General features: G+C 43.3%; 2 protein-coding genes across 4 annotated transcripts in view; one reads left to right on the top strand and one right to left on the bottom strand.

Annotated features, from left to right (window-relative positions):
* slc24a1 (solute carrier family 24 member 1) overlaps positions 1-13,964 on the bottom strand; it is a 201,610-nt gene that overhangs the window by 3,532 nt on the left and 184,114 nt on the right. The window lies entirely within an intron of this gene.
* Positions 1-13,964, top strand: part of megf11 (multiple EGF-like-domains 11) — a 127,979-nt gene that overhangs the window by 66,941 nt on the left and 47,074 nt on the right. For all 3 annotated transcript variants that reach the window (XR_007933725.1, XM_028823102.2, XM_028823104.2), the window contains 3 exons: positions 10,444-10,690; positions 10,782-10,902; positions 11,000-11,136. Coding sequence is in view for 2 of the 3 variants with exons in the window: in XM_028823102.2 (XP_028678935.1) it covers positions 10,444-10,690; positions 10,782-10,902; positions 11,000-11,136 (505 nt within the window). In the remaining variant the exon portion in view is untranslated. The remainder of the gene's footprint in view (positions 1-10,443; positions 10,691-10,781; positions 10,903-10,999; positions 11,137-13,964) is intronic.

Genomic DNA, 13,964 nt, shown 5'->3' with positions numbered 1-13,964 from the left:
CATTTTGGACAGTTTTAAGCGAGACAGATGAGCTCGATATATAATTTTTAGTTGAATAATTCTAAGCTTTGCTCATATGGAGCTCAAGTGAATTCTCTGCAATGCTACCTTCCACTCCTTTTCTGATATATTAATTAAGAGATCTTTTTCCCAATGTCCTCTTGGATCTTTAAAAGGAAGGGACTCTAAGAAAATTTTATATAATGCGGAAATGGTGTCTAATTCCTCGAAATTGAGCAGTATTTTTTCCAGCATGGTGGAGGGTACGAGATGAGGAAAATCGGGCAGTTTCTGTTTAACAAAGTTTCTAATTTGAAGATAGTGAAAGAAATGTGTAGCTGGGAAGTTGAATTTGGAATGTAATTGTTCAAAGGATGCAAAGATATTGTCTATATCAAGATCTCTGAGCATTTTAATCCCAAATCTTTTCCAGGTATTAAAAACTGGATATGTTTGCGAGGGTTGAAAGAGGTGGTTCTCCTGCAGGGGTGCCACAGATAAAAGATTTTCCATCTTAAATTGCTTTCTAAATTGGTTCCATATTCTATGACGATAAATAATCGCCATACTCGCGGCTTAGCAAGGGGGCATGGTATGTGTGTTGGGAGCAGGTTCCTGAGTGATGCAGATGCTGCTCATTTAAATGCACAGGTGAGGAGTTGTCTGCATCCATAATTGGTGCCGGGAGCTGCTAATTGCCACATTTGATCCACATCCCTGTAATAAATAGAAGCACGAGGCAGCTAGGGTGAAAGAAAAAAAGAACAAGAAAAGACGTACGGAAGTTATGAGTGAGGAAGGCGGCAAGAAGCAGTGAGGAGAAAGCCAGTGCTTGAGTGAGCGAATGTGCTGTCTGTGGAGAGATGCAGCTGGGCAGTGAGCTCTTGTGGGGTGTTTGGCCGGCACCCTGGGAGCAGTTGGTAGTGGTTGCTCCTGCTGAGCATTTTGAGGAGCAGGAGTGATCTGGAAGAAGGATGGCTCACCGCGTAAGGCCAAGAAGGCAGCGGGAGTCGGGACTTGGGACGTGAAAGCCCCAGCGTGAGCGCCCTGGTCACTGGGGAGCCCAAGTCACAGTTTAGTGAAGCTTATCGAAGCCAGGGATCGGTAAGGCGAATGGACCAGCGGGAGAAGGCAGAGAGAAGGTCAGGTGCAGGTAGGGTGGCTCCCCTGGTGCATAGCCTGGATGGGAGGAGCAGGGGAGTCACCAGTAGAAGAAAGGCACCGGGTTGCCTTAAAAGACAGCTTCCAGCCATTGTTTTAACCTCGTTGTTTTTTTTAAAGGATTTTTTCCTAATAGATTTTAACCTCCACGATTTCACCTCTGTTTTAATGGATTATTTATTTGATGACGTATTTTTGAGACACTGCACGATTTATTTGAACACTGTTTTGTTTTGTTGGTTTTAAATAAAAGCACTTTACATTTTTGCACCATCCCCTTGATTCATTGTTGTGCCTCACTGCCTAGCTCATCGGTGACATTACTGATGGTTTAGGGATCAAGAGCTCCCAGAAAGAAGATGGAAGCATGGAGTGGAACCCGCATCGTGACACTGCTTCGCTATGACAATAAATAAGTCACAGGGCCAGACTCTCAAAGGTCGGCATTGACTTGACACAAAGATTGCTTCTCACATGTCCAACTGTACATTGCATGCTCAAGAGTAAGCTCAGCAGACAGCTTGGTCATTTTACAGCCAGAGGGCAGAACTGCAAACGTCGTTTACAAAGAGATCCTTACATCCTAAAAATGTGCATTTTTCGTACACAACATTTACAATCATCAAATTCACTCTCAATACTAAAATAAGCCTACGACAATTACATTGACAATCATGTTACGTTATTTTTAAAATGTTTCCTTTTCTTTTTCATAACTTCTTTAACACTTGCAAAGCGCGGGTATTTTGCTAGTTAAGAATAAGATTGAGCAAAACATGGCAAGAACACAAGTTTTATTGGACAGTCAGTATGGGTTCAGACAGGGGAGGTTGTCTATTAGGAAGCAACAAAAGGATATGATCAAAGTGGAGCAAATGATGTTATTTATTTGGATTTACAGAAAGCACTTAATAAGGTGCTACATTGAAGGTTGGGCATCAAACTAAAAGAAGTGGGAGTTCAGGGTGATGTTTGTAGATGAGTGCAAAATTGGCTCAGACGCAGGAAGCCAAAGGTTGTGGTGTGAGGAACCCAATTAGAAACGGCTGATGTTAAGAGTGGTGTTCCGCAGGAGTCAGTGCTAGGGATGCTGCTGTTCTTAATATATATAAATGATTTGAATAGGAATATAAATAACAAGCACATGATACTAAGCTCGGTGGATTGACAGATAATCTAGAATCATTTGCCTAATTACAGAGGGACTTGGACAGTTTGGTCAGATTTGTGGCAAATGAAATTTAATGTAATGTGAGAAGCAGCCCGGACACAGACAGACGGACATCATATTTTCACCCAACACACGTTTATTATACATATTTACAAGGTTCAGTGCACAAACCCAGTGCCTCCTGCACCAATCCCCCAAAGTCCAGGCCTCTCCTTCCAGTGCCTGCTTCCTTCAGGTCACCTCCACTGCTCTCCAACACAACTCTTGTCCACTTCCACCCGACTCCAGTCTTCGTTTGCAGGGAGGCGGCCCCTTTTATACACGCCCGGATGGGCTCCAGGTGCTTCCTGACACTCCTCCGCGGACACTCCCCTGTGTGGCGGAAGTGCCGGCTGTGCTCCCGGAAGCCCTCTGGGTGTCCCCAGTCTTCTTCCCCCCAGCACTTCCGGGTGTGGCGGAAGTGCTGAGGTCCAGGGCTCTCCAGGCACTGGGGCGCCCCCTGGCGGTGACCACGGGCCCCTACAGGGTTGAGCTTCCCAGCTCTGTACCCGTGGCCCCCAAAGGAACCAGGGCGATCGCCCCCTCGTGGTCTGGAGGAGGCATGAGCCCTCCTCCTGTCTTCCTGGGCGTCCCGGCTGGGTGCCACCCCAGCCGCGTGCCACAGTAAGTAAGTGTAAAGTGTTACGTGTAGGAAGTAAAAATGTTAGGTTTGAATACACAATGGGAGGTCTGAAAATTGAAAGTACACTTTATGAAGAAGGATTAAGGAGTGCTCATCCCTATCAATTACCAGACAGTGTTCAGAAGCCAGTAGGAAGGCTAACAGAATATCAGATTATATACTGTAGCGCCCTGATGTGTGGAGTACAAGTCCAAGGAGGTTCTACTCAAGCTTTATAACACACTGGTGAGGCCTCATCTGGAGTACTGTGTGCAGTTTTGTTCCCCAGGCTTTTAAAAAAGAGCTCTCAGTGGTTTGGAGTCAGGACAGGAGTATGACAAGGAAGCATTCTATTGCCATGTTTGTTCAACTTGAAGTTGGACCTTGTCCTGAGGGAGGCTGATGAAACAGATAATAGTGGCGGACTAGATATTGGCGGAGCACCTGTGAGAGATCTTGAATATGTGCATCATACAGCATTTCTGCCAGTGAGTATAATGGCATTAATAGAACTTTTGAGAGTATTTGGGTTGGAATCAGAGAAGTGGGGATTAAATATAAGCATAACCAAAACAAAACAGATGAGGACTGGTGAACAACATAAGTAACATGCTGGTTACGTTTGCAAATGATACCAAGTTAGTTAGATTGGCAAATAACTGAGAATCTGTTGAATCATTACAGAAGGACTTGGAGCGCATACAGGCTTGGGCAGATTTGTGGCAGGTGAAGATTAATATCAGTAAATGTAAAGTATTACACATAGGAAGTAAAAATGTTAGGTCTGAATATGCAATGGAGGTCTGAAAATTGAGAGTACACCTTATAAAAAGGATAAGGAGTCATGGTGGACACAACATTAAGATTAACTTCCCGACAGTGTTCAGAAGCCATTAAGAAGGCTAACAGAATGCCAGGTTATATAGCACCCTGGTGTGTGGAGTACAAGTCCAAGAAAGATCTGCTTAAGCTTTATATCACACTGGTGAGGCCTCATCTGGAGTACTGTGTGCAGTTTTGTTCCCAAGGCTATAAAAAAAGACACAATAGCCCTAGAAAGAGTCCAGAGAAGAGCAACAAAGCTCATTCCAGGGCTACAAACCATGAGTTATGAAGAAAGATTAAAGGAGTTATAGTTTTCATTTTAAGCAAAAGGAGATTAAGAGGTGACATGACTGAAGTGTTTAAAATTATGAAGGGAATTAGTCCAGTGGATTGAGACTTTTTTAAAATGAGTACAATAAGAACATCAGAACACAGTTGGAAACATGTTAAGGGTAAACAGTGTACAAACATTAGGAAGTTTTCATTACACAGAGAATCATAGACGCATGGAATAAGAGACCCAAGTAGTGTGGAAGACACTAGGACTTTAGGGACCTTCAAAATTCGACTTGATGTTAGTTTGGAGGAATTAGGTGGATAGGATTGGTGAGCTTTGTTGGGCTAAATCGATTGTTCTCGTCAACGTTTTTCTAATGTTTCATGACTCTGTGATCTATAGTGGGTGTAGCAAGGCCTAAAACCTCAGATACAACCAAACAGACAACTGTCCCAGGTTCACAGACTGCTTATTTTAACATATACCCTAAAGAGGAGTATTCTGCAATATATAATCCTAATCACAAATACTTCTTTTTCTTTCTCCTCTACTCCCGCCCTGGTGAGTGTTATCCTTCTCCTGTCCCAACTCCATGTCATCTGGATGAGGTGGAACGGTTCCTTTTATGCTGGACCTGGGAGTACTTCCAGTGCCACACGATTACACCCAGAAAGCACTTCCGGGTCAGGCAGAACCTTCTTAAATAGGAGAAGTCCTCTCCCAGCAGCTCCTGCTGGTAGCACACCTTCATACCTCAACAGCTTCCATGTTGTTCAGTGGGGAATACATGTCCCCAGAAGGCAATCTCCCTCTGTCCTTCCATTATTGTGGCCTCCTGGCTAGGAAAGATTCCATCAACCAACCCAACTGTGATTCCCATCCATCAGTGATCTTCCATTTTAAAGGCTTCATGGCCAGATAAGGAATCACCCATCCTAGCTGGGATGCCAGCCAACCTGTGTCACCAGTAACACCTCACATAACACTTGCACTTTTGTCATTATTAATATTTATTTATGTAACAGTATATTCTCAATCAGTCTAACCTACACGTATTTAAGGATGTGGGAAGAAAGCCGATCTGATGTGAATTGCATGGTGGTGGGTAAACATAAAATTGTTCAGTTTACTTCAACATCTACTACTACTACATTTCTCAGACAAATTTATGTTTTTGTGTTGTGCCATCTGGTATACAGTGCTTACAAAAAGGATTCACACCTTGGAGGTTTTCATATTTTATTGTTATACAACATTGAGCCACAGTGCCTGTTTTGACAATGATCCACAGAAAAAGAATCATTATCATCGAAGTAAAAACAGATATCTGTGAAAGTGGCCCAAATGAATGACAAATTATAAGACATACATTAAATTGATTGCATAAGTATTCACTGGTGCTGCCAATTGCTTTTAGAAATCACCTAATCACTTAAGTAGAGATCACCGGTTTCTAGTCAAGGGGTTTCAATTGATCGCAGTATAAACGCACGTTATCTGGAATGGCCATCTTGTGACGAGTTAGCATTATGGTCTAATCTACATAATGAAGGCCCTCGGTGAAAAGGAGACTGAAAAGCACAAGTCAAAGGACGGACACCAGAAAAATATCCAAGTCCCTGAATGTCTCCTGGAGAACAGAGCAATCAATTACTGTATATACTCACGTATAAGTCGGGTCTTGAAACCTGAAAAATTGATCATAACATCAGACCCCAACTTACACGCCTGTTCAAAAATGCGACACTTAATTTTTTTTTGTACATCTTCTTTCCTCCTCCAATCTGCGCACCAGTTTCTCAGACGCATCGAATTTTGTTGCAGCAGCGCAGTTTCCAATTTCTTTCGCTACTTCAACGATGTTTAATTTAAAACCAGCTTCACATTTTCTTCTGATTGAACCCTCCATTGTAGATAAGGGATGCTCTTACGATAAAGGTGTATGAGGGTGTGAGATACACAAAACAGTGCAAACATTGCTTCGAAGAGTTCAGGTATTACCGTGTGGTCACATAGGCAAAGGAAGTGTGCTCCGTGGTTACTTTCTCAGATGGGCGTTAGCATATCATAATCTCATGGACCAATAGCGTGAGTTTTCCGCATTTGACTTATATGACATCAAAAAAATACCAGAAATTATACGGTAAAATCAAGTCCTGACTTATCCGCGGGAGAACTAATCGGCAAGTATATACGGTAGTAAGAAATGGTTAGAGAATGGCAAAGGATGTCCACAAAAACGGAATGACCATTCAAGAAGAAGATGAGCAAGGGAGGTCACCAAAAGACTTATGAGAGCTCAGGGCTGTCGTAACGCATGGGCATGCTGGGCAATTGCCCGGGGGCCCCACGAGCATTGGGGCCCCATGCTGTATGGTTTACCAATTGACTATTATTTATATGTTGAAATTTTTGCGTTTTTCAAGGCTCATGTTACATTGTTCAAACGTTTGTGTTGATTAATCTTTGCTGTACATCATGTTTTTTAATGTTTAAACACTGATTTCATTGGAAGTGCCAATACAATCAATATATTTTTAGTTTTATTGACCATTTACATTTTTATTCCTGTGAGTGGTTGTATAGGGGCCTACAATGCTGTGAAGACGGCCCTGCGAGATCTCTGAAAGAGTTACAATTGACAGTGGCTGAGAATGGAGGGACTGTGCACACAACAACTGTTACCTGGGTGCTTCAGCAGTTGCCGGTTTATGGGAGAGCAGCAAAGAGAAAAAGCACACAAGATCTCAGCTAGAGTTTGCCAGAAGGAAAAACAGACAGCTGTTTTGGTCTGATGGGACCAAAATTGAGTTTTTTGGCCATCAGACTAAATGCCAAGTTTAGAGTAAATCAAACACTGCACATTATCAAAAATACACCATCTTTATCGTGAAGCATCGTGGTGGCAACATCAAGCTGTGGGGATGCTTGTGAAGGTAGACAATACAACCAAATACAGCAAAATACAGGGGAGGAAAATTGCCAAAAAACATTCATTTTCCAGCAAAACAACGACATCAAGCATAAACCCATAGATGGGTTAAAACCAACAGTGTGAATGTCCTGGGGCTTTATTTATAAAGCTTGCGTACGCACAAAAAAGAGGCTTGAAATGTGCGTATGCAACTTCCCACACAGATGTTGGGATTTATAAAAGAAAACTTGACAAGGGAACATGCATATATTTATGGCAACTCTGATCCGTGGGTATGCAACATTTCGGAGAAACTGGGAAATGACAACACCTTTGATGAATTTGGGAAATGCCACCAAACCAGACAAATAACAAGTTGTACGCATAGTTCATATCACTGAGCTGTTATTATAATGTGGGTTGACATGACAAACATATTAAAGCTCAAATGTGATGAATATGATGTACAGACTGTATTTTAGTTCCATTTTAAGAGGACCAATGTTGCGTGTTTACACTGAAAAACTTTTTTTTGTTTTTTTTTTTTTTTGGTCAGTATAGAGTACCTGTTGTCACCTTTCAGGGAATTGGCTGACAAGTCAGGAATGTCTTAGCCAAGCTTCACTCCATCATGCCCATTGTGCTGGATGCCTTTAACCAACCTACGAAGTGCTACATCCAGTTGTTGTATGGTGTGGGTGCACATACATAAAACATAACATGTTATTACCAATATCAAAAGGCAATTTGCACCATTGTCCATTTCCCTAATGTAATCTGAGCATTTTACTGTATTCATATTGCAGTAAGGCAAGAATGAGGCTGCTTTATTAACAATCAAGTCATCTATGATGCCACAATAAGACTGACAATCATCAGGACTGCTCTGGCATAATACCGAATAAAAAGGCATCATCTCCAATTACAGATGTAATTCACAGATAGATATTAGAGAACGTAGATGTGTGTTTTCTACTCCTCCCATTACACACACACTCAGACAGTGACTAGCGATCCCCTTCATTGCCAGAAATTGGACCTCTTTTATTTCAGGCATGTTGTGGCCGTAACTTACGGTATTTACAGCAGGAATAACATGTTACTATTTGTTTTCCTCCAGGGGACGCTAACTCCCTGGTTGGAATAAGTTCATTTTTAATTGTGGCGTCTTAAATAACCCAAAACTATATAGATATAATATTAAAAGGCAATACTCCTGCCATAGTGATACGGCGGTAAGAAATCACATAAGATAAAATAACTTAGCTTTCTTTAATGACGATTTACGTGGCATAACAGACAAGGAAGCCATAGCAAGATTCTTTTACCGAGGTGGGAGCTCGATCTACTGTATACAGTCTGCCATTTTCGTCGCTGCGCTGGAAGGATTTTCAGGATCGGATGACTTTATCTCCCATCTGTCCGTCGGCTTCAAAGGTGTGCCGAGCAATGTTCCAAGGCTTTATACTCTTTCTCCATGTGCAGGCCCTTACTTAGGTAAATCATGCCATTCCAAACAAGGCAAAGAGAGGATCCAATATCATGCTGACTCTGACACACAGAAATAGTACAATGCCCATTTTTGTAGTTGTCCCTTTCTTGTCTTCTAATGCTTTCCTATCAGTGCTAAATGCTGAGCCCAAGTGTGCTAAATCTGGCCTGTACATGTGAGTGGATTTATAAAATGTTTTGTGTACAGAGCACAGTGACATATTAAACTTATGTACTTATTACACTATTTAACAAATTTTGTGTAAATAGTTTTTGGCGTGCCTCAAATTTAGTCATGAGAACTTCTGTCTCTCACTATTGGATGTGTCATGTGACTGTGCTACCAGCCCATGAATGTCTGCAGCTTCCTGTTTGCATATGTATAAGGTTGAATAGCATGGTCCATATATGGTTGTTTCAGGGTGGGACAGGGCCGGGTTTGAGGTGTGTTCACAAACACATTTACAAGACCATTGTGATTTATAAAGGGTAAATTGTGTAGAAATGTGTACACTGTGTGATTATTTTTTAGGCGTTCGCATTTTCCTGTTTTTTGGTGTAATACCATTTTTTACATTAAGAAGTTTTATAAGTGAGACCCCTGGTCCAACTGAGAATATGTGGCAGGATTTGAAAAAGGCTGTTCACTCACAGTCCCAATGACATCTGACAGAGCTTGAGCAGTTTTGCAAAGACGCATAGGGAAAAAAATTACCAAATGTACAAAGCTGATAGAGACCTGACCTGTGCTCACAGACTCAAGGCTGTCATGGCTGCCAAAACAGTATCCACTACGAAATACTGACTTGAAGGAAGTGATCAATTATTTTGTGTTTGATATTTATAATTCATTTAGACCTCTTTGCAGAGATCTGTTTTCAAGTCTTTTTCTGTTGATTGGTGTCAAAAAAGCTAAATTACGCCCACAGTGATTCAATTTTGTATAATAATAAATTGTGAAAATTTCCAGAGGGTGAATATTTTTATAGACATTGTTTCCAAAGATCTTTTCAGCATCTTCATCAAAGTGATTGAAAGATATTAGGATGTGTGGCGGACGGCCGGGTCCCATGCCCGGCCGGGATGCCGCTGCTGCATATGTTCCAGGGGAGCAACCATGGGCAACTCAATACCTCCCCCGGGACACTTGGTGGCAGCCTCCCTGGCCGGCAGTGATGCCTCAACCTCCCGCAAGGATCCATGGGAGATGGAGTCCTCAACAGCCCAGTTGGGAGCTGGGGTGGCTGCCAGGGGGTGCTGCATGGATTCCACAGCCCAGCTGGACAAATCTTCAGCCCCACCCGGAAGTGCAATTGGAACCAGGTGGTCAAGCACCTGGAACGCTTCCAGGTGGGCTATAAAAGGGGCCAGCCACCACCACTCAGTGGCCAGAGTTGGGACAAGAGGACGAAGCTTCAAGGGAGGAGTGGTGGTGCCAGAAGGGCGTGTGTTGCTTTGATTAGTCTGTGCTTACTTGGACTGTGTTGTGGCTGGGGGGGTTCACGGGGAAGACGTGCCCTCCAGCTGAAGAAAATAAAGTCTTTTTGTGTTTTTTTACACGTGCCTAAGTGTGAGTCTGTGTCGGGTCGGGCGCTATACAGTGTCCTTATCACAGATGTAAGAGACAGTCAATGTAACCTGGCAAGCCTCCTCACATTCCAATACCGTATTACTGTTTCCAGTGTGTACAGCATATACAGTACACTAATTTATACATTAATACTTGTGTCCAATCTACCAGGATAGCCTCCAAATCCCTTCAGCCCCATAATGGGAAAAAGTAGATCTGGAAAATGGATGGGTCTACCCATTTGTTCTTAAGTATGGTTGGGACCACTCGACGTCGCTGGTCTTTTAATTATACATTTGTTCTACTAAACTGACCTAGCTTTTTATTTTGTGCCCTTATGTAATTTCCCATATGCCCTGTTGTCTTTTTGCAGGCTGCGAGAGTGATCACTGGGGTCCACACTGCAGTAACCGATGTCAGTGCCAGAATGGTGCGCTGTGCAATCCATTCACTGGCGCCTGTGTATGCACAGATGGCTACAAGGGCTGGAGGTGTGAGGAGTCGTGCAGCTTGGGGACTTATGGGAAAGGATGTCAGTTCCAGTGCCAGTGCATGAATGGTGCCACTTGTGACCATGAGACTGGGGAGTGCCGCTGTGCTCCTGGCTACACTGGAGTGTTGTAAGTCTCCAAGGAAGGGAGCAGATTATGGAGATACACATTACCAGTGTGAACTATTACATATACATTTTTGTTTTTTGTTTTTTTGCAGCTGTGAAGAACTTTGTCCCCCTGGCAGCCACGGTGCTCAATGTGAGATGAGATGTCCCTGTCAAAATGGTGGGATGTGTCACCACATTACTGGAGAGTGCTCATGCCCTGCTGGATGGATGGTATGAATTAGGAATGCCTGCTTCTCAAATTCATACCCCAGAATTACCATAAATGTCCAAATTGTGAATATTTCATTATTGTGGCTTTCTCCTTCAGGGCTTTGTCTGTGCCCAGCCATGCCCGTATGGAAAATTTGGAATTAATTGCACACAGGACTGTCCGTGCCATAATGGAGGTATTTGCAATCATGTAACTGGCCAGTGCCAGTGCCCTGCTGGCTATACTGGAGACAGGTAAGTGTTGGCTCAAAGTTACAAGGAACCACCTATAGGCTGAATTGTCTGGCAGGTGGTACAGAGTGGCGCGAGATATGTAATTTGGAGATACGGTCATGTGAAAAAGAAAGTACACCCTCTTACAGTTGTGCTGTTGCCCCGTGAACCCAACAGACAGATACTCCGGACACAAGTTTAAAAGCACTAAGAATATTTTACTTCTTTTTCTTCTTCTGTAGTGCCTCCAAAGTACCACATCCACCACAATAAACACAAATCAAACTCAACAATACAATAAAATTCTCCTCCACACCTCCCAGCAAGCTCTATCACACTCCCACCCAACTCTGGCTCGCTTACTGGGTTTCCCGTAGTCCTTTATATAGTTCTTGACCCAGAAGTGCTTCTCCTCTTCTGTTCACGTGACTTGTCAACACTTCCGGGTCAGATGGAGAATTACATTTTTCTTCGGTACTTCTGTCCTTCCGTCCCCATGACTTGGGAGTACTTCCGGGCTATATGGAAAGTATAAATTCTCGTGTCTCCCGGCAGCATCACCTGGCGGTACACAGCAGGGCTATGAGGCTGAACTACAAAGTCCATGATGCCCTGCGGGAATCTGGGGCACCGCTGCGCTGTAGGGAACTCGCCATCTGGCGTCTTGGAGGAGGCAGTGTCCCTGAATAGGTGTTTCCCCCATCTTTCTTCTCTTTGGGCGTTTCTCGGCCCGGTTGAGCTCCGGCCATCCACCACAAGTTTTATAATTTTATATATCAGGACATAATAAAATCAGCTGGTCCTTACCAGGTTCTAGAATTATTTAAATCTAATCTCAGGTGCAAAGCAACACACAACAGATTCCAGCGTGTCATTATTTATTTAACAAAAATGAAGCCAAAATGGAAAAGTCATGTGTGGAAAACTAAGTACACCCCATGATTCAATAGCTTGTAGAATCAAATTTAGCAGCAATAACTTGAAGTCATCATTTTCTGTCTGACTTTATCATTCCCTCACATCGTCAGGGAGGAATTTTGGCGCACTCTTCTTTACAGCGTTGCTACAGATCATTGGCATTCATTTATGTACACCTCTCTTAAGTTCTCACCACAGCATTTCAATTGGGCTGAGGTCTGGACTTTGGACCATTCTGTTGTAGTTTACAGGTGTGCTTGGGATCATTGTCCTGTTGCATGACCCAGTTTCGGCCAAGCTTTACCCATCATGTGATGGCCTTACATTTGACTCTAGAATATTTTGGTATACAGAGCAGTTCGTGGTCATCTCAATGTCTGCAAGGTGCCTGGGTGCTATGGCTGAAAAGCAAGCCCAAATCATAATCCCTCCACCACTGTGTTCGATATGTGTTTGTGCTGATATGACGTGTTTGGTTTTCTCCAAATGTGGCGCTGTGCATTATGGCCAAACATCTCCACTTTGGCCTTGTCTGTCCAAAGGACATTTTTCCAGAAGTCTTATGGTTTGTTCAGATGCAACTTTGCAAAGCTGAGTTGTGCTGCCATGTGCATTTTAGAAAGAAGAGGCTTTCTCCAGGCTACCCTTCCAAACAAGCCATACTTGTTCATTCTTTTTCTAATACTGTCATGAATTTTTAACATGCTAAATGAGGCCTGTAGAGTCTGAGATGTAGTTCTTGGGTTTTTTTACAATTTCTCGGAGCATTGCACGGTCTGACCTTGGGGTAAATTTGCTGGGACATCCACTCCTGGGAAGAGTTTTCCCACTTGTGAATTGTGGGACAGGGTGTGGTAAGAGATCCACGGCTCTGGCACATTTTCAATAGATAGATAGATAGATAGATAGATAGATAGATAGATAGATACTTTATTAATCCCAAGGGGAAATTCACATACTCCAGCAGCTACACATCTACAATTGCGTCATTGGACAGGGCGTGCTAGCATGGCAGGAGCGGCTTCAATGCAAGAGGTGAGAGTGGAAGGACCTGCATTTTGTGCACACTTACAGGATTGCCGTGACCCTAATTAGCGCTTGAGCTGTGATTGCTGCAGCTGCGCCTCACCCCTGCCTTTAAAAGGATTGCGCAAGTGATAGAGAGGGAGAGAACAGAAAAAGGAAAGGACGACAGACGGAGTGATCAGAGGTAGGAAAGGAAAGGAAAGGGGGCAGGAGATGTTGGGGAGAATGGAGGCAGGTGGTCAGGACAGAGTCTCAGGGCTGTAGGCTCAGATATGGGCGCTCCTGTTGAATGAATACCAGGGAGTAGGAGCAGCCTGATTGATGGCGTCTCCCACAAGGGCCAAATGTGAGCAGCGGGAGAAGCACATGTGGCTCAACAGTCTGGCCGGCACATGCCGATGGAAGGGCGGCTCGGAATGAAGCTTGGATTTATTGGTTGACTGCACCTGTTGGGAGGATACCTTCACTGGCTGCAAGAGCCCAGTTGGGGTAAGTGCAGGCGAAATCACTTTTAGAAGGCAGCATTTGGAGCTCGAAGGTCTCAGATTTTAACCTCATTTTAAAGGATTATTTATTTATTGGACTTTAGATTCCTCCTGGACACTATTCTGATAGATTACTAGGGGGCTCTGCCCCCTGCTCGCTTTGCTCACCAACCCTCATGCGGGCGCTATGCGCTTGCCACTTTGCAGCTCTGCCGCTCGCGTATAGGGAAGCAAATACTGTATACAATTTAAACAGATTGTTATTTTCATGGGAATTGTTACATATGCATAATAGAACTAACTATTTTACATTACACCAAGTAATTATCCATAGTTAAAAACAGTAAAACGTAATAAATTGAAAGAAAATTATGTTTCATGTTGCGTTTGAGGTATTCGTTGCGTTATATATTTTCGTTC

The sequence above is a fragment of the Erpetoichthys calabaricus genome, chromosome 17, assembly GCF_900747795.2.
Source record: "Erpetoichthys calabaricus chromosome 17, fErpCal1.3, whole genome shotgun sequence".
NCBI lineage: Eukaryota > Metazoa > Chordata > Cladistia > Polypteriformes > Polypteridae > Erpetoichthys > Erpetoichthys calabaricus.
This window is presented reverse-complemented; position numbering and strand designations above follow the sequence as displayed.